The sequence below is a fragment of the Lissotriton vulgaris genome, chromosome 7 (assembly GCF_964263255.1).
Source record: "Lissotriton vulgaris chromosome 7, aLisVul1.2, whole genome shotgun sequence".
Lineage (NCBI taxonomy): Eukaryota > Metazoa > Chordata > Amphibia > Caudata > Salamandridae > Lissotriton > Lissotriton vulgaris.
In genome coordinates, this window is record NC_141695.1 from 1313086890 (window position 1) to 1313107479 (window position 20590).

At 48.5% G+C, this 20590-nt stretch overlaps 1 protein-coding gene across 8 annotated transcripts in view; it reads left to right on the top strand.

Annotated features, from left to right (window-relative positions):
• LOC147703579 (transmembrane protease serine 9-like) overlaps positions 1 to 20590 on the top strand; it is a 913140-nt gene that overhangs the window by 379683 nt on the left and 512867 nt on the right. For 5 of the 8 annotated variants that reach the window (XM_086931927.1, XM_086931928.1, XM_086931932.1 and 2 more), the window contains one exon: positions 11804 to 12127. The exons of 1 other annotated variant lie outside the window; for it this stretch is intronic. In XM_086931927.1, the coding sequence (XP_086788053.1) occupies positions 11804 to 12127 (324 nt within the window). The remainder of the gene's footprint in view (positions 1 to 11803; positions 12128 to 20590) is intronic. 2 more of the 8 variants (XM_086931929.1, XM_086931934.1) reach the window with 1 other exon arrangement.

The following is a 20590-nucleotide window of genomic DNA, read 5'->3' on the forward strand; positions in this document are numbered from 1 at the left end:
CCACAGACATTGCAACCTTTTCTAAGGAGACGACGGCCCGGAAAAACAGAGTGGCAGCGACCTACCGGAGGACGGAGATTAGAGAGGGTCTCTGACGAATAAGAGAGACACATAGCTAACAGCTATGACATAGAGGGCCGCCATTGTGTTCACACTGTTGCATTTTGGGGCTGTTTTTATGCACTGCACCTGATTACCACCTGCTCTGGGCCAGTGGTAATTAACTATTCTTTAATATCTAATTTGGACAAATTCAGTATTACCGAATTTTGCTACATCGCAATTACGAATTTTTACTGATTCCTTATTTACCGATTCGGTATTTTATTGTTTCGGTGTTCACCGATCGGTAAATAAGGAATCGGTAACTCTTTCCCTTTAATTTACCGATTCGTTATTACCAATGGCATTTGGTAATACCTACATCGCACAGGGCTAAATACCAGTTGGTAAAGCCGAAATTTACAGAATTTCGGCTTTACCGGCCGGTATTAAGCCACCTACATCTAGCCCTAAGTTATTGGTTTGCATTCTGGGTAAATCATGTGATCAGCTTCAGTAACTTTCCAAGATCCAGGCCCAAATTGGCTACTGACACCATCTTCTTGACATCGATAAATTGTTACTTCATTCGTCCCTGGCCATTCTTCTCCTCCATGAAAATATATCTCTTTGCTGGTTAATGCGTTTCTCTTTGCCATATTCCATTTTCTCATAACTTACTATCTCACTAAAACAAAATCCCTTCTTTTACTTACTAAGAAAGCTTTCTCCACAACTGCTGTAGAAAAATATATATACAAGTAAAACACATTCTACATTGAAGGTTAACTGAAAATCGAAGTTAAACTGGATGTGTTAGCTTGTGCTGAAAACTGTACTTAAGACCTTAAACCATGTCAACCTAATAGTGCACAGGGTTACAGTGTATGCACATTTCTAAACACACAATAAATGCAGTTTTATAAGGCAGGAATACATTGTAAATCATAAATGTAAATGATGTCAGATTAGGATATGTTAGTATTAATATATGTATTGCAACAATTACACATTTATAAAAACTAGTCTCAACATACACATTAAATACTGAGCTTCACATGAGACATGTTAATAAGCTTAGCATTCTCCTAAAATATTAATGTATAAGTATTGCAGAAATCTTTATTAATCAGATTTCTAGGCACATATTTAACATTTTAAGAACCTTCACATGGAGGAATTTTAAATATGCAATTCTATCTTCTTTTAATACCTTTAATCACACAGAAAATATATGAGTGCTGACTACACATGATTATAATGCGCTCCTACAGAATCCCAAGATGAAATTTAATTTAAGCTGCTCCATATGATTTGTTGCAAATTATGGTTTACTCTAAGTTGAGGCCATCAGAAAGATGGTAGGCCAACACTACGACTGATTGAGTCTCAATAAAGAAAACTTTTTTTTAAATGCAGCCCATTTTTCTGTAAGGAGCAAACTTTTCTTAACGATTCAAAGAAGGAAACTGCAATTTGATAGGAACCCCCACAACATGCCCCTTCAGAATTGCATATCAGTACCCATTTGCTAAGCCAGTTTAGGAGTCAGGAAAAGTTCCTCAACTCTGACAAGGGGTTTAGTACATTATGAAAAAGATTTTAATGATTGCAAACAGCTAATCAGAATTCTTGCGACTGTTAAAATGCTTAGTTCAGATAGTGCCAAGTTTATCAATTTTGTCTTGTTTGTTCTCAGAAAGGAACCCTCAAAATATTTGCAGAAGGACTTACAAAAAAGGGTGGAGCTTCAAAATTGCATGTCACTGTAGAAAGGTGTGGACGTGGGCTCCTCATTACAAATTATACTTTGCTGAGGCCCAACTGGCAGGCCAGGGGTACTGTTCCGGATCGTGGGGACATGAGGACCAACTTGGGCAGTCACAGGTTATAATAAACTCCTGAGGGGGGAAGTCTGGTGCTGGAAGAGATATGTTTCTAGGAGATAAAACACAGCCACATAAGCACCTGAGCTGGCCACATCGTCCCTACCCAAGTGCATTGTCTAGAATTCCCTTTTATCAACCAAATAAGTGGACAGAGTATGGGTCAATCAGGTTCAGAATAGTCAGTCAAAGTCATTAGAGAATTTGAGAGAAACAAATGGCCTGAGACCTGGACATTTTTTTAAAACAGATATTATAAAGTTTTTTTTATGTGACAGAGCAGGCATCCAGCATCCAGCACATATACAATATCATATCTAGGTACAACCAGTCTTTGAGTTAAGAGCATCGAGTATATCATTTTACTACAAAAGATAATGGAAACAATTGTGTGATTAGGCAAAAACATTTGAGCATTGCATCTTTTTTTTTATCAAAGGTGTTTTTATTAATATTTGTAGAGTAGACAGCAGAATAAAACATGCGACAATCCCGCACAACTTCCCACGCAGGGGGCAATGTAAATGCAGGCGGTAGAGATGGCATGGACCAAAGAAAGCACGTGCTCCGAGGTTTAGTAGGCCACCAGTCAAGGGAAAGTACATGTAACGTGGCCCATTCCGGAGATAGAGTAGAACATAGTTAGGGCTATCGGTCAGAGAGGTGCTCCTACATAGCTAAAACTACAAAGAAGGCCTGCATTCTCCTCCGTTTTTGTCCATCTCACCGCCTTAGCCATGTGTCGAGTAATGCCAAACCCACCCAGAATCCCTCCCCCCCTCTCCAGTGGTGGTAGCTCCAGTCGCATACACACAGTCAACAGGATGGGTAGCACTCACACTTGAAATAAATGAAGGGCTCGCACCATAGGTGGACAAACCGCAGATGGCAATCCTTTAGAGAGGAAGCGAACTAGGGGGCCCCAGCGAAACGTGAAGTTTCGGAAGTCGCCCCGAAAGATATCAGCCATGCGTTCCATGCTCAACAACTTCCACAATCTTGCATGCCACAGTGATAGCGCTGGGGCTGCCGACTTCTTCCAGGCTGTTGCAAGGGTCAGTTTGGCAGCTCCAATACAAAGCCAAAGTATCTTTTTGTCTGCCCTAGTTTGGTGTTCCAGATTTGAATCCCGAAGGCCCAGCAAAAAATGAGCCATACTATCCTCAATTTGATAGCCAAGGATCTCCTTAATATGGGATAATATCTCTTCCCAATAGGGACGAATGACAGGGCAATCCCACCAGATGTGTTTGAAATCTCCCAGTAGGCCGCAGCCCCTCCAATATCTATCCGAGGAGCCCGGAAAAATCTGGCTCAGCTTGGCTGGATACAAGTACCAGTCCATCATTGTTTTAAGATGGGCCTCCCTAAGTTCCACTGAATGATTATGTTTAGCTATATCATGCCACAGGTGGGACCACGCAGCCTCTGAGATATCCCGTCCAATGAGCTCTTCCCACTGTGACATGTATCGCGGTCTAGGTGAGACGGACGTAGAAAGCAGGAGGCTATAGAGGAAGGAAATGACCCCCTGCATGGTGGAAGTCTTAGAAAGGAAGGTTTTGAAGGGGGTAGGCGGTCTGGTGGCCGCCTCTCTGACCGAGGGGGCCAACGCCCAATGGAGCAATTGGGTATGGCGGAACCGCTCTGACCGTTGGATCTCATAGTCCCGCATACAATTATCAAAGGTGAGCGGGGCATAGCCATGGAACAAATGCGTGAGAGCTAGGCAGCCCCCCTCCCTCCAGGCATTGAAAGGGCCCTCCCGTGCGGCAGGTGGAAATGCAGGGTTAAAGTGTATAGGTGTAAAATGTAAAGGGGGACGGGAAGGACGTCCAACGTTCATCACCAGAGACCGAGTCCCATGCCTTCAATTCAGTAACGGTGGGTGTGCTGATGTAAGCGTTCAAGGGCCTATCACTCTTGGGCTTCCATATCAAGTTCCATATCGTTCTCCCTACTACACTCCTATCCATGTGTAACCAATGTTTCTCCGAGGTAGGCTGGGACCACTCCACCAATACCCGCAATTGTACCGCCTTGTAGTATAACTGCATGTCGGGTAGGCCTACCCCTCCCTCCTTTCTCGGGCGTCGGAGAATTTTGAACGAAAACCGAGCGCGCCCTCCCTGCCAGACAAAGCGGAGCATTAGTGTCTTGATACGACGGAAGAAGTCCCTTTCAAGAACGATGGGAAGTGCCTGGAAGAGGTATAGGAGCTTAGGCGGAATGGTCATTTTGAGCGCATGAATCTGCCCCAGCCACGATATGAACATCGGCCGCCAACGGGCCAGGTCTCCCTGCACGCTCTGCAGTAGGGGAGGGAAGTTAGCTGAATACAGCTTCCCAATCGTGGGAATCAAGCGGATCCCCAGGTACATTATGGAGGAGAGGGTCCACGGCAAGGGCGTGAGCGGCTGGAGGCGGTCCATCTCTGCTGCAGAGAGCGTGAGATTGAGGATATAGGATTTATCGTGGTTAATCTTAAAGCCCGCCACTTCTTCAAAGTGCGACAGTGCGTCTTGCATGTGGCGGAGGGAGTGAGCGGGGTCCGAAAGGGGCAATAGGACATCATCGGCGAACAGGGTGATCTTGTGTTGTTCCCCAGTGAAAGGCAGACCCCGAATCTCCGGGTTCTCCCTCACAGCAAGCGCCAAGGGTTCAATGCTCAAAGCAAAAAGCAGGGGGGAAAGGGGGCAGCCCTGCCTAGTACCTCTTGAGTGTGGAAAGAACGCCGACAGATGTCCGTTGACCATTACCCTAGACCGGGGGGTGCTATAGTTCGCTTTGAGCATCCCTAGAAATTTGGCTGAGAAGCCAAACGCCGTCAAAGTGTGGAATAAGAAGCCCCAATCCACTCGGTCAAAGGCCTTCTCGGCATCAAGGCCCACGAGGACCGCTGGTATCTTAAACTTGTTGGCCTTCTCTATCAAATGAATCACTCTCCTGGTGTTATCGTGAGTTTGGCGCACTTTAATAAATCCCGATTGGCCCGGGTGGATGAGTGCCGGCATCAAATCTTGGAGTCTGTTAGCGATGATGGAGGAATACAACTTGGCATCTACGTTAAGGAGGGCTACCGGCCTATACGAGGAACACTTAGACGGGTCCTTCCCTGATTTGGGGATGATCAATATGATAGCCTCCGCCATGGAGTCCGAAGTCATGCCTGTCTCTGCCATGGTGTTAAAAAGTTGTACTAAAAAATCAGCCAACTCAGAGGCAAAGGTTTGATAGAAAAGAGCCGTAAAGCCGTCCGCTCCCGGAGCTTTATGGGTCTTCAGGGCCTTAATGGCTGTCAACACCTCCTCCCTGGTGAAGGGAGCAGAGAGCAGTTCGTTCCATTCCGCAGACACCCGAGGGAGCGGCAGTACGTCCAAGTACTCTCTCTGCCTTGCGGGGTCATGAGCCTCCCCCGAGTACAGTGCTGCATAGAAGTCACCGAAGATGCCAGCTTTGGCGTCATCATTATGTATTAGGGTCCCTGCCACATCTTGGATTCCCCCCACGTAGTCTCTCTCCCTCATCTCTCGAAGTTGGCGAGCCAGGTGTTTCCCTACCTTTTTCCCTTGTGAATAAGAGAGGCGTCGCCATTTTAGCAGGGTAAATTCCACTCTGTTAGTAAAATGAGCCTCGAGTTTGCCCCTGACAGCCGTCAGCGGCCTCAACGTCTGTCTAGAGGGGTTTTGTTTATGCACCAGTTCAAGAGCAGAGAGCTCTCTCTCCAGCTCCTCCCATTCCATCTGTCTCAGCTTATTAAGGGCGGCATTAAGTGCCAAGCAGCTGCCCCGGATCGATGCCTTGAATGCATCCCATCTAACAAAAATAGAGGTGTCATTCTGGTGATTAAAGTCAAAAAACTTGCAAATAGCCGTCCGTACCGCCTTGCAAGATGGGTCGTCCCGGACTAGGGAGGCCGGGAAGTACCACTTGCGTTGAACATTGCTGCCCGCAGCCCAGTGTAAGCAAGTCGTGAGTAAGTTATGATCAGAGACAGACAGAGGGAATATCTTGGCGTCACGCAGGTGCCCCCGAAGGGATTGACTCAGAAAAATGTGGTCTCAGCGAGAATAGGAATGATGAACGTGGGAGAAGATAGTATAGTCCCTAGACTGGGGGTGGAGGAAGCGCCAACTGTCTACCAGGCCCAAGTCCCCCATCCTTCGTTGTGTCTCGGCAGAGAAAAGGCCGGTGTCGGTTCTCTGGTGATGAGAGCTGTCCAATTCCTTATGCCAAACCAAATTAAAATCCCCCATCACTACCAAAGCCCCTTCGAAGAAGTCCTCAACAATCCGCAGCAGGTCTTGCACAAACCTATTATGCCCACATTGGGAGCATATAGGACCAGAAACGTACTCAGCACACCCTTAACCATGAGCCAACGGCCCTCTCTGTTGCCCCGCACTCCCATGGGTTGGAAGTGTAAGGTTGAGCGAAAAAGGAGGGCCACTCCCCTATGTTTTGTGGGAGCTGAGGATCTATAAATATTAGGAAACTGCCTATGCTTAAGGCGGGTTTTATCCTTCCATGCCAGATGGGTTTCCTGAAGGCCCACCACGTCTAATTGATGGTCAAGGATATACTTCCAAACCTTCTGGCGTTTCTGGGGAGAGTTCAAACCTTTCACATTCCAAGTACCCAATGTGAGAGGCATCTCGGAAGTTAAATTCAACCCCGCTCAACAATCAGCATCCTTCTGGTGGACCTCCTCCTCCCCAACCAGGACCAGAGCCCCTCAACCCTCCCTCCTCTGTAAGTATAAGCAGTGCTCAATAGATTAGATCCAAGACTGCACCTCGATATGCCATGACCAAACCCCATCCCCCACCCTCCCTCCAGGCCATCCATCTCAGCCCATCCAACATTCTCCATATACCACGACCCATGCACACAGGACCCTCCGCTACCACCACTACCCTCCCACCCCAGTCCCCCATCCCCCCTCCCTCTCACAACCCCAAACTGTTAGAAAAATCAGGATTGAAAAAACCATATAGAAAAAAACAGCGAAAGGCCCCATAAGGGGGCCATCCACCAATGACCGTAAGGGTCTAGAGTGGCGAAACCAGGCAGTGTCTCCCCAAAACATGGGTCTTGGGTGACGCACCACAGAGTCAGGGGTCATTCATGGTACCTGACAGGAAAGTGTCCCTCGGGCTTCCCCGAGGCTTCATCCTGGGACATCATGCCGCTGAGGAGGTGTCAGTTCGTGCCGCCTCTGTCACCAGCGCCACCGAGCCACCGCCATTCCCCTCTCGTGCAGGCGAGCCGATAGATCTGGCCCCCCCGTTGGTGCTGTAGAACGGCCCACTCTCTGCCAGGGCGGGGAGCGTGATCGATGCCTCGAGGGGGAGCCTACCCCCCGGAGGTCGTGGCAGTGTCATCCAGGCCCAGGAGCTCCCTGGCTGCCGATAGAGATCTAACCTGGACAAGTCTGTTCTGCCATCGAAAGATAAGTTGAAAGGGGTGGCCCCAGGAGTAGGCCACGCTCTGATGTTGTAGGAATGTGGTCACAGGGCGGAAGTCTTTCCGCTTCTGCAGAGTCGAAGCAGCCAGGTCTTGAAAAAGCTGTGGACGGTGGTCACGAAACTGCAAGGGATTAAGTCCTTGTGCCTTCCGAAGTATACGTTCCTTCAGCTGGAAGTCATGGACACAGACCAATATGTCAGGGGGTGGAGCTCTCTGGCCTTGTGGCAGGCCCACACGGGGACCCTGTCCATACGAATTTCTTTGAGGTCCTCTTCCGCCAAAATCTGTAGGAAAAGGGCAACCACATATCCTCGTAGGTCCCCCCCTACTCCTTCCTAGGGCACCGCTCGGATTCTGATGTTGTTTCGGCGTGACCTGTTTTCTAAGTCCTCGGCATGGGCCTGGAGGTCCAGATTCTGCTCCGTTAGTCGAAGTGTGTCCTGTTGGAGCTGGTGCACATCTCCCGCCAGCCCCAGATCATGTTCCTCCAGGGTTGCCACCCGTTCTCCTATGCCGTCCACATCCCTCCTCACCTCACGTAGGTCCGACGCCAGCTGGGAGCAGAGCTCCGAGATGTCCTCCTTGATGGCTGTGAAGAGTTCCACCATAAAGGCCTTGGTAGCGGGTGCGTCATCGTCTCCTCGCGGAGGCAATTTGCTGGGTCCGGGGGGGCGATGCAGCTGGCGTGTCCTTCTGTATTCCATCCTTGCCCGGTTTGTCCTTGCGGAGTCTGTTCGCCATACCTCCAATCCAGAAGCCTTCCCGTACACAGGGGAGCAAACCGAAACCCCTCGTATCAGCACGCACCGGGAGATCGGCAGCCTATAACTTCTGGTGAGCACTCACTCCGTCGCCTTCAACGCCGGGACCTGGAGGCACCGCTGTCCGTCGCTACTGAGTTTCCCCAACTGATGTCCGTCGTGTTTCAGGACCGGGCTTCCACCGCCTGTTACCTCTAGCCACCCTTCCAGTTTGGGCAGAAAGCTTTCAATGGGGCCACAGAACTTCCGGTCACATTTGCTGCGTTTCCCCTCAGCCAAGTAGCGGAAAGACCAGGCCTCCCAGAAACAATTTCAGCTCCAGGGCCGCACCACACCAGGCAGCAGTCGCGTCACCTCCCCGGCAGCAGCCAATCCTTCACTGACTGCTCTTCCTCCTGCTAGGTTCGTCCTTGAGGGTCCCCCGCAATCCACCAGCCGCTGCCGCACCACTCGGCTCGGTGTCACGCGGCGTCGCGACCCACTGGCGCTCAAAGGTGCCCCGCTCCAGACCGGGGACCCCACGTAACTCTCCAATCCCCTCCAGGCACAGGGCTCCGGCAATGTTGAATACGTCGTCCTCGGTGGCAGAGCAGGAGGGCCACAAAGCACCGGTCTCGACTAGCGGGCGCCAGCCACCGGAAGCGGCCCGAGAACCAAGCGCCACGCCACCCAGGGGTCCTAGAGTCTCGGCACCGGGTGAAATATGGGTCCACCTCACAGCAAGGGGTCCCAAGCTGTGTACGTGCAGAGACGGGCAGACCTCACCCAGCCCGCACGGCCGGGTCAGGCGCGGGAGTCAGGAGCAGCCCGATCGGGCAGAAGCAATGGCGGCCGTAGAGCCAGGCCCCGATCCGCACCTCCACGGAACAACAGATATTTCGCTCCAGGAGGCAGCAAAGTACCCCGCTCGCTCCACTCTGGCCATGGGTGACAGCAGACCCCGGCTCGGGCTCGATGTTAGCTCCAGGAAGCAGCTTCTCAATGCTAAATAAATCGAGGCCCCGGAGGGACACAAAAACACGTCTCACTCCGTCGCCATCTTCAAGCATCACATCTTTAGCATTGGAACTGTTTCAGTGTTGCCAGCGGGCAGAACAACAATGTAGAAAACATATTTTATGTAAATCTGTTACCATGAGATACTAACACATTTCTCCACTCCCAGCCCCTAACTAACGGATAATTCCCATTATACAAGGCTCTATCATAGGTAATGAAACAAATGTGGGATTTGGTGCTAGACATCCCTGACTCTGACCTTGCACCAGTACTATCTGTATTGTTGACTCATGGGACCCAAAGGACTGCTATTACATGTTCATGTGGGGCACCATCGCAGGGGGCAGGCAGTCACCCAGATGACGTCCAGAAATAGTGGAAGGCGGGGTTAGGATAGGAGATATTATATCCTGCTTTGGGAGGTAACTGTGCTCCCTGAGGAGGATCTCCACTAATGCTAGGGGATGATACATACATTTTAATGTTTTACATCACACTTACCTCGCCCCAAAATGCAGCAGACAAATTTATCTGGGTGTTTTCGCCGCATGCCCCAGATGTGGTGAAATGATGGCAGAATTTTCTACATGGTTCAGCAATGCCCAGTAATAATGCAATTCTGCTGAGATGTGCTTCGATTGATGGTGGCATTGACTGACACACTCATGCCTCAGGGCGCTTTACAGTGAGACCTATTACAAAAAGGATCAAGCACATTTGTCAATTTGTGAGCCTGGCCCTGGAACTGGCAAAAAGTTGTATCACCAACTGGAAGGCTTGATTATGCTGGCCCGGCACTCTGATCTGTTAAACCCATCCATGCTCATGACGAGCTCAGTTCGTCATGCAGCACAGTGCTCGTGTGCGGTATGCACCTGTTACAACGCATTGTTTACAACGCACTACCACTACAATGCAGGCATTACAACGCATACCATTACAACGCATAGCGCTGGGGGGCGCTCTAGGATAAGAGGTAAGTTTAATTTACTATCCAACACCTTCCCTAGGGTCCACGGGGCCTGGAGTTAGAATAGTAAATTATACTTACCACTATCCAGCACCCCAAAGCGCTATGCGTTGTAACGGTATGCGTTGTAAATACCGCGTTGTAATGGTATGCGGAGTAAAAGTATGCGTTGTAACGTCATACATCCCTCGTGTGCTTATGACGAGCTGAGCTCGTCATGACCACACCCGTTTCTATTGTGGTCCAGCACAGCAGAAGAAGAACTCAAGCAGCCAAGAGGTTAAAATGGTCACGGGCAGAGATAGCAGGTACATCAGGTGCCCAGAGTTAAGGCAGTACTGGGGAGGATACAACAAGTGGAATGAGTTCCTTGAAAAACTAGAGCTAAGTCAGATGAACACCCTCCCTAACCAGAAAGAACAGAACCTGCTAGCTCTAGATCCGTAGGATGAGATGCAGTTCCAGGAATAGTGGATGGCTGTAACACACTACGTCACAAAGGTACCTCTGTCCTCCTAAAATACAAAGGGTATATATATATATATACAGGTTCCTCTAGGGTGTAAGTGCCACTGGTCATTGACACGACGGGCAGTGTGGCTGTTTCCTGTTTGTAATTTTCTTTTCTAGTTTGATCTGCAAGAAAGGAAATGTAATGGAGTGGCACTCTGTACTCTACGGAGATCTTGGTCTAGTATTGCTTTTAATATAGATACGTACACGTGAATACACTGCTGCTGACAAGTGGCAATACAAAATGAGGTAAAAAATATGTATCTACAGCCACACGTACTGCGAACGTAAAGTTTCTATAAACGTGGTGATCTCAGGGTGTTTATTATCATGTCTATGTATAATGTATGAATAAAAGACAAATTATTTCTTCTCATGAGGTTTGGCGGATAAGGGTGTCATATTGCAGTTTTTATACCTCAATTAAAGTCAAATGCAGCTAAATGGATTGATTGTTTAACATGAATTATGATCTGCAGTAATTATTATTGATCTGTCCTCGTACTGCATCTAGAAGTGTTCCTACGTGTTCAGTGTTTACCAAATTCCAGCCTGAATATAGAGCTGCTGCAGTAACACTGCACGTGGAAATGTTCTCTTTTTACGTTGCCATTGGGTTGGAACACTCTTTTTTACTGTACTGTCAAATAGAAGAGAAACATTTTTCTCTTCCTGTTTTAAACCTTAGTAATGTTTTATTGGTAATTGCTTAAATAAACCAAATGTGACTGCCCAAAAAAACACAAAGGTCTTACAAAATTGACTATTCTAGCATTGACCAGTTCCTCGGACAAGTCTCAGTTTACTTGTTATGGTTACACATATTGCAGGCGGTAAAGTCGATAGTGGTATGAAGAACATTATGAAAAACATAAAAAAATAATAAGATTTTGTGCGTTCACACTATTTCCGATTTGATGGTACCAAGCTAACACGAGATCAGATATTTCTGAATGCCACGAGTGGCGAAGCAATTTATTGTTGCTCATAAAAGTTTCCTGCTCTTACCCTGCCCTGTGCACCTGGCGTTTATGGCGCAGCTGGGCACAGGGCTCAGCTGAAAAAACGGGTCGGTCTGGCGGGATCTTCTACTTTTATTGGTGCCGCCCCCATTGGGGCGCCTTGCCTGAAAGCCTCTCACTGTATGTGCTTTGTGTCCCCAGCAGATCCCACAGGACTGGCCTTGCGCCTCGTAAATGGACCCAATAGCTGTGCTGGCCGTGTTGAAATCTACTACGCAGGAGCCTGGGGGACGGTGTGTGATGATTCCTGGGACCTCGTTGATGCAGGCGTTGTGTGCAGGCAGCTCGGCTGTGGTGCCGCCATTTCTGCTCCGTCACATGCCTATTTTGGTCAGGGCAGTGGGAGCATCCTCCTGGATGACGTGACCTGCAGAGGAGATGAATCCTACCTGTGGGACTGCCAGAACCGCGGGTTGAACATACATAACTGTATGCATTATGAGGATGCCGGGGTCGTCTGCACAGGTAATTTCATTCTCCTTGTTTGATTCAAATCTCACTTTTGGCTTTATACATGCACATTGAAGTCGTTAGTCCTCTCTGTAAACTGCACACTTTTTGTACTTCCCCAATCAATTATGTTCAAAGAGTGATCCTGGTGGCTTGCTGAAACAAACCGTTGTGGACAATCCCTTCCAGAGTAATCAACGGAACATCTGTGTGACATGGTCGGTTGTACACCACCATGTGATCCACTGTGTTGAGTCCACCCCTTATACTCAAAAATAACTTTTGAGCCCATGCATACCTTCTTTTATTGTCCTTACTAAACACCTCACCTCTCTCCTTAAAGTAATTGCAGGTATCAAAGTGTCTTTAAGGGCAGTAGAGGTGGTGTACAGAAGTTGGAGGAGCCTATGAGACGTGGGCATCTGGTTCTGAGGACCTGGTATGACAGTGCAGCTCTCTGCTACAATGCCAAGTGAGCCCTGCTTCTGCTAACTCTTCTCCACACCTGGCGAGGTAGAAAGGCAGGTTTAAAATAGGACAGCAAGAGCCTTTCAAGGATAGAACGAAACCCAGAAGCATACATAAGGTTTAGGAGGTGAAAAGGACCCAATAAATATATACAATGCATTAAGCACACCACACTTCAAATTACTGGCTGGATTCGGAAGCCCATTAATTAGGGGGAAAATACAATATTTTAGAGATCAAGTCTCTGGCCTGTCTCCCTAACGTGGCACACTGACTCTTATCTGCAAACTACTGATAGGATGTGCAGTTAATTTCGTATTTGCTCCCCAAATAAGAAACCATAATGTTTGATAACAACTTTTGAATTTGTAGGTCGTTGTCCTCTGCAAGAGCCATGATTTTAATTGACTAAATAGGCTTTCGCTGCCAGTCCCCCTAACATTTTGCACACTGGCACTTTATCCCCAAATTACTTACCGAATGTGTAGTAAATTTCATATCTGCACTGCGTAAGAAATGATAAGGTTTTGACACCACTGACTACAATGTTTAGTTTTTTTAGTTTTTTTAAGGGAGATGGTATGCCATGTATGTCCTTCACAAGGTTTATGTTTGTAAATGACTAATAAACATTCTTTTTACTATGAGTCTCAGACCAAGCAGGATACAAGCCCAAGGAGAAAGCACCCACCAGGGCCAGCAAATCCTCATTGTGCCGTCATGGCCTGGGCTTCTCCTCTGAATCATGGCACCTCCACAAACAGACAGTAGTATCATATAGAATTATACATTCTGCACAGCTCCCATTTGCAAGTATGACTATGTGTATGTGTATGTGTGATATATATATATATATATATATATATTCACTGAAAAAACCATAGGTTATAGACCATATATAGTTAGGAATTAGCATTTACAAAACCTTGGAAATTCACTGAAAAACCATGGGTTATAGACCATATATAGTTAGGAATTAGCATTTACAAAACCTTATTTTACTCACACAAAACCATTGAAATTCCATATATAGTTAGTTGCACTAACTATATATCGCGCACCCGCAATCCACTGCTGATGATGTCACATATTACATCATTCATGACATGGTCAGTGACACCACTGATGACATCACTGATGACAACTCAAATGACATCACTGATGACATTATCCAATGACTGTATGTTTCTGTAAAGTTAAAATATGTCTTACATATTGAAGAATGAGTGGATGTATAAGTGTCTGGATGAAGAATTTAGTAGGTGCATGACTGACTGTATGAGTGAGTGATTAAATGTGTCTCACTGAGTGCATGGGTTAGTGACTAAACTGTCCTAATTTGTGCATCATTATGTCTGTTGTTCTGTAAACTGCTGAATGTGTTAATCAGTAGCTATATGAGTAACTATATGGGATATTCATTGGTTGCCCAAGTATTTGTATGGGAGTCTAAGTATGTGTGTGAGTGGCTGGGAGGTGTATGACTCTGTGCATAGATGTGTGAGCAGTTGATTCACTAGATGTATGGGTTCAAAAGTGCATGTGGAAACAGCTGCATGGGCGGTTGACTGTGTGCATGAGTGTATTGGTGAGTGAATGGATATCTCAGTGCAACATGTCAAAGTAAGTACATATGTAAAACACAGTACATGTGATAGTTGACATATATAACCGTGCATAAGAGCCAGTGAATGTGTGAGTGGCTGTATGGATCATTGTGAACTTGTATCAGGGATCGTATAGGAGATTAAATATGTGTTAGAATATGTTTGAATTAGTAAGGTGTGTATAACTGTATAGTTGAGGAAATGGAGGTGTGATTGATTCTTTGCATGACTGACTAGATGTATGAGTAACTCCATGGATGAGTGACAATCTGTGAGTGTCTTTTTACACTGATTGTATCTAAGGTTATATTAGAGTCTGAAGAGGTTCATTCTATTATCACATGAATGATATTATCAGTGATGTTGTCAGTGATGTCATTTGAGTTGTCATCAGTGATGTCACTGACCATGTCATGAATGATGTAATATGTGACATCATCAGCAGTGGATTGCGGGTGCGCGATATATAGTTAGTGCAACTAACTATATATGGAATTTCAATGGTTTTATGTGAGTAAAATAAGGTTTTGTAAATGCTAATTCCTAACTATATATGGTCTATAACCCATGTTTTTTTCAGTGAATTTTCAAGGTTTTGTAAATGCTAATTCCTAACTATATATGGTCTATAACCTATGGTTTTTTCAGTGAATTTCAATGGTTTTTTAATAGCAAATATCAAAAGCTTTAAAATGTCAAGTACGTGGTAGGTAAAAACATTTTCGTGTCTATGCACGCTGATGTGCTTTGAACGCTGCCCCCCCCCCTCTTTTCTTTTAGGAGTATTCTCTCTTTGCAGATAGAGAAGGGTAGGTAACGCAGGCCTTTGCCCCCGTTGTAATCCGTCGTGCCTGCTTCCCTCTCCATTTGATTTATTGTTATCCAAGCATTTACTGTTTTAGAATTGGTTCTCTTTGGTTCATTCTCTATTTACAAACAAGCACAGAGTCGCAATACTCTGTTTAGTCTTTGCAGATAGTGAAAAATCGTTAGAAACAACAAAAGGAATCAAGCAAAATCAGTAGGCCACTAATGGGATCTCTTTTTGACCTCGCTAAAATAGAAACATTAAGAACAACCCCTCATGAGAAATATGAAACTAGTGAGAGGAACTGAGCTCGACGCCATGATGGCTGCAAGACAGCTCGGCTCCGCCACCCACCCCGCCCAAAACAACGACAAACACTATGCAAATATTATAAATATATACAACACACCACCAAAGTAACAGGGTAAAACGTTTTAATAAATAACTATTTACATGGCAGCCTGCTGCAACATCGATCTAAATGCATGCCGCCGTTCCCGGGATTTCTCCCCGACTACTCTGCGGCCTACGAGATGGAGAGGCCGGGGTGTTGACTAAGCAGGGCCTCCGGCCGCAACCACAGCGCCAACGATCGCTGCTAACAGCCACTGATCTGAAGAACCGCTGCCTGCGATGCTTCCCTGAGCCGCTTGACGGAGGCCCCCGAGGGGCGGTGTCGTGGCGCGGACTCGGAGGGGGCGCTTGACTCCTGCCCCCTCCCCAAGTCTTGTTGCCCTGGTGTGGCCTGAGATCGCCCCTGACATAGGCGGTCGGCTCCCGGGGTCAGGCGGAACTTGTTGCCTTTTGGTGACTCTTCCATTCTGGACCTTGTCCCACAATCCGTTTGACCTGAAGACACGTCTTGCGGTGCCCTGGTCCAACCATCACATATACCTGCACCAGGACACGGCGTGGGTGCACTGAAAGGGAGAGGCGGCGCGAACGAGCCTTCCCCACCTCCCCAGGTGGAGGTTTCTCAGCTACACCCCAGCGCTTCACTTGGCCACCTGAGTTGCACCCGCTCCTGCGGCACAGGGCCTCGCAGGCCAGCTGAATTGCGCCTGCTCTTGTTATTGCAGCGTCTCACCCACCATCCGGATGAATTACACCCACTCATGCAGTACAGCGACAGGTGGCTGCCACGGAGCTCAAGAAATGGCGGTCGGCTCCCCAGACTTGGACCTGGCCTGCAAGGATGGCTCTGGGCAACACTTGAACTCAGACGCTTGACAGCGTGGGGCGCACTGAAAGGGAGAGGCGGCGCGAACGAGCCTCCCCCACCTCCCCAGGTGGAGATGTATCAGCTACACCCCAGCGCTTCACTCGGCCACTTGAGTTGCACCCGCTCTTGCGGCACAGGGCCTCGCTCGGCCAGCTGAATTGCGCCTGCTCTTGTTATTACAGCGTCTCACCCGCCATCTGGATGAATTGCACCCCCTCTTGCAGTACAGCGAGAGGCGGCTGCCACGGAGCTCAGGAAATGGCGGTCGACTCCACAGACTTGGGCCTGGCCTGCAAGGATGGCTCTGGGCAACCCTGGAACTCGGACGCTTGACTGCTAGGGCATGGGTCACATTCCCAAAAGTGTCCCCTCAGCCTTGAAGATTCTACAAGAGTCACCAGGGCCCCCGACTCCCGCAGACTTACGGTGGGGAGCGACTGCCATGATTGCTTGCGGAATGGCCACGACGGAGTCACAAGATGGTGGTGCTCTCATGCTGACGCCAGCTTCAGTCTGAAACATCCAGAAACACTGTAGACTACCAATTCGATCAGTTCCGGTGGAGCCCCAACGTGACCCGGTAGAGAAGAACTTGCCCTCCCCTCTTTGACTGATGGTTCTTGTTGCCTGTCCCTTCTGTCATATGACGCGCCGCGTTAGCGCACCCGGAAGTGCTCCGGTGCGCGAGGCGCGAAAAGCAGCTACCCGGAAGCGATCCGGGGCGCGGCGCGGAGCGCGTAACGTCAGCATAACAGGTCATGTGACTTGTTAATAAAACTTTTCATTGGTTCATTTCACTTTTGGGTTCCTAATGATGTCAGGCTAGATCATGTGACCTAAAAATAACACTTTTCATTGGTTCGGACTGGGAGGGGGCGCTTAGCTCCTGCCCCCTCCCCAAGTCTCTCTCGGCCAGCTGAGTTGCGCCTGCTCTTGCTATTACAGCATCTCACCCACCATCCGGCTAAATTTCACCCACTCTTGCGATACAGCGACTCTTCCATTCTGGACCTTGTCCTACAATCCGTTTGACCTGAAGACACGTCCTGCGGTGCCCTCGCAATGCGGCCTGGTCCCTGAATTTGTGCAGGGGGACGGTATTTCTCGCTTGGCCAGCAGAGTTGCGCCCACTCCTGCGGCCTACGAGATGGGGAGGCCGGGGCGTTGACTAGGCGGGGCCTCCGGCCGCAACCACAGAGCCAACGATCGCTGCTGAAGGAGGGGAGCCTTGCCGGTGAGAGCCACTGATCTGAAGAACGGCTGCCTGCGGTACCTCCCTGAACAGCTTGATGGAGGCCCCCCAGGGGTGGTGTGGTGGCGCGGACTGGGAGGGGGCGCTTAGCTCCTGCCTCCTCCCCAAGTCTCGCTCGGACAGCTGAGTTGTGATTACTCTTGCGGCCTACGACATGGAGAGGCCAGGGCGTTGACTAAGCAGGAGCCTCCGGCCGCAACCACAGCGCCAATGGTCGCTGCTAAAGGAGGGGAGCCTTGCCGGTGAGAGCCACTGATCTGAAGAACGGCTGCCTGCGGTGCCTCCCTGAACCGCTTGACGGAGGCCCCCCAGGGGCAGTGTGGTGGCGCGGACTGGGAGGGGGCGCTTAGCTCCTGCCTCCTCCCCAAGTCTCTCTCGGACAGCTGAGTTGCGATTACTCTTGCGGCCTACGACATGGAGAGGCCGGGGCGTTGACTAAGCTAGAGCCTCCGGCCGCAACCACAGCGCCAACGATCGCTGCTAAAGGAGGGGAGCCTTGCCGGTGAGAGCCACTGATCTGAAGAACGGCTGCCTGCGGTGCCTCCCTGAACCGCTTGACGGAGGCCCCCCAGGGGCGGTGTGGTGGCGCAGACTGGGAGGGGGCACTTGGCTCCTGCCCCCTCCCCAAGTCTCTCTCGGCCAGCTGAGTTGCGCCTGCTCTTGCTATTACAGCGTCTCACCCGCCATCCGGCTAAATTTCACCCACTCTTGCGATACAGCGACTCTTCCATTCTGGACCTTGTCTCCCCAGAGGTACATCACCTTACACAGACATGCACTCTGATCTCCTTGGTCTCAGTCAAGCATCAATAGTAAGATTTTCATAGGTGAGTGTAAGTGGGGGCTGTTTGAGGACCTGACTGCATTGGAAAGCAATGTGATGCGGTGCCTCCCTGAACCGCTTGTCGGAGGCCCCCGAGAGGCGGTGTGGTGGCGCGGACTGGGAGGGGGCGCTTGGCTCCTGCCCCCTCCCCAAGTCTTGTTGCCCTGGTGTGGCCTGAGATCGCCCCGACATAGGCTGCCGGCTCCTGGGGTCCGGCTGAACTTTTTGCCTTTTGGTGACTCTTCCATTCTTGACCTTGTCCCATAATCCATTTGACCTGAAGACACGTCCTGCGGCCTGGTCCCTGAATGTGTGCAAGGGGACGGTATTGATTGGATCAAGATGGTGGCTTCACACAAAGCTGAAAAGCTGACTCAAGTGTTGCTGCTGATGCTATGCAAACAAAAACTGGTTTTCAGTTTGTACATTCTTCAGGATTTTTCCATCCAAGGCTGGTTGAGAGTTTGTAGAACGATGGCTTCAGATTTTTAACATACTACTCTTCAAAATTCTTCATAAATGTAACAATGTGAGACTCACTAGGAGAACGGCCGTTTATCTTTCCTTTCAAAATGCTGCCAACAATATTTTCTGAATGGAAGACACCATCTTGTAGCATAAAAGGCTGCGTCAAGGGTGGTATTGCCCAGAATGTCTTATTTTCTAGTGCTAGTAATGACGAAGCCAGAACTGCCGAAAAGGATTCTGGTCCTGCCGCTACTTACTGGAGACATTGAACTATACTCTGGACCTGCCTGGACTCGACCAAAATGGCGCCAGTATGGGAGCGACTTGCAACTCCTTATTACGTTCTAGTTACTTAGCCTTGACGTTATGGGGGATGTATGCGGTCTTTGTGCACATGGCGGGCGGGGAAGGGTACTGACTGGGAATACGGACAACCCTATTGATGTCGATTTTTCATTATTAATTATTGTATTAATAAAGCTTCAAAGTAATGCTACCCATGATACTCGCCCATGGTGTGCGTATAGACGATTTTATTGTAACTGATCCTGTTATACTTTCAATTAAAAAATCAACCTTCACTGATCCTACAACCGTTTGTAACGTTTAGTTTTTTCAATTAAATGGCTCGCTTGTTACATACTCCTATACCCCTGGCTTTTGAAAGACACCATCTTGTACAATAAAGGGCTGCGTCAAGGCTGGTATTGCCCAGAATGTCTTGTTTTTTAGTGCTCGTAATGACGAAGCCAGAACTGCTGAAAAGGATTCTGGTCCTGCCGCTACTTACTGGAGACATTGAACTATACTCTGAACCTGCCTGGCCTCGACCAAAATGGCGCCAGTATGGGAGCGACTTGCAACTCCTTATGACGTTCTAGTTACTTAGCCTTGACGTTATGGGGGATGTATGTGGTCTTTGTGCACATGGCGGGTGGGGAAGGGTACTGACTGGGAATACGGACAACCCTATTGATGTCGATTTTTCATTATTGATTATTGTATTAATAAAGCTTCGAAGTAATGTTACCCATGATACTCGCCCATGGTGTGCGTATGAAGGATTTTATTGTAACTGATCCTGTTATACTTTCAATTAAAAAATCAACCTTCACTGATCCTACAACTGTTTGTCACGTTTAGTTTTTTCAATTAAATGGCTCGCTTGTTACATACTCCTATACCCCTGGCTTTTGAAAGACACCAGCTTGTACAATAAAGGGTTGCGTCAAGGGTGATACTGCCCAGAATGTCTTGTTTTCTAGTGCTCGTAATGACGAAGCCAGAACTGCCAAAAGGGATTCTGGTCCTGCCGCTACTTATTGGAGACATTGAACTATACTCTGAACATGCCTGACCTCGACCAAAATGGCGCCAGTATGGGAGCGACTTGCAACTCCTTATGACGTTCTAGTTACTTAGCCTTGACGTTATGGGGGATGTATGCGGTCTTTGTGCACATGGCGGGCGGGGAAGGGTACTGACTGGGAATACGGACAACACTATTGATAATGCAAAAAAAACGATTTTTTTTTTCTTTTTGCCCCGCGGGGCCCTTTTAAAGCCTCCACATCAAACCTAGGGGGTCAGGGAGGATCTACTATGCCCCCGTATGGTCATTTCCCCCTTCATTTTGGCCTCCTCTTGTCTCTCGATCCTACCGAGAGACAAGATGGCGGCCGCTCCGGACTGTTTAGAATGTTGACAGACACCGGAGAGCCAATCAGCTTCTCTTCGCAAAGTTCCGTTACGCGAAAAGTACGCAAACCGGAGCGCTACCCGGGACGCTGTTACAGATATATATATTTTTTTGAACGTTAATTTATCAAA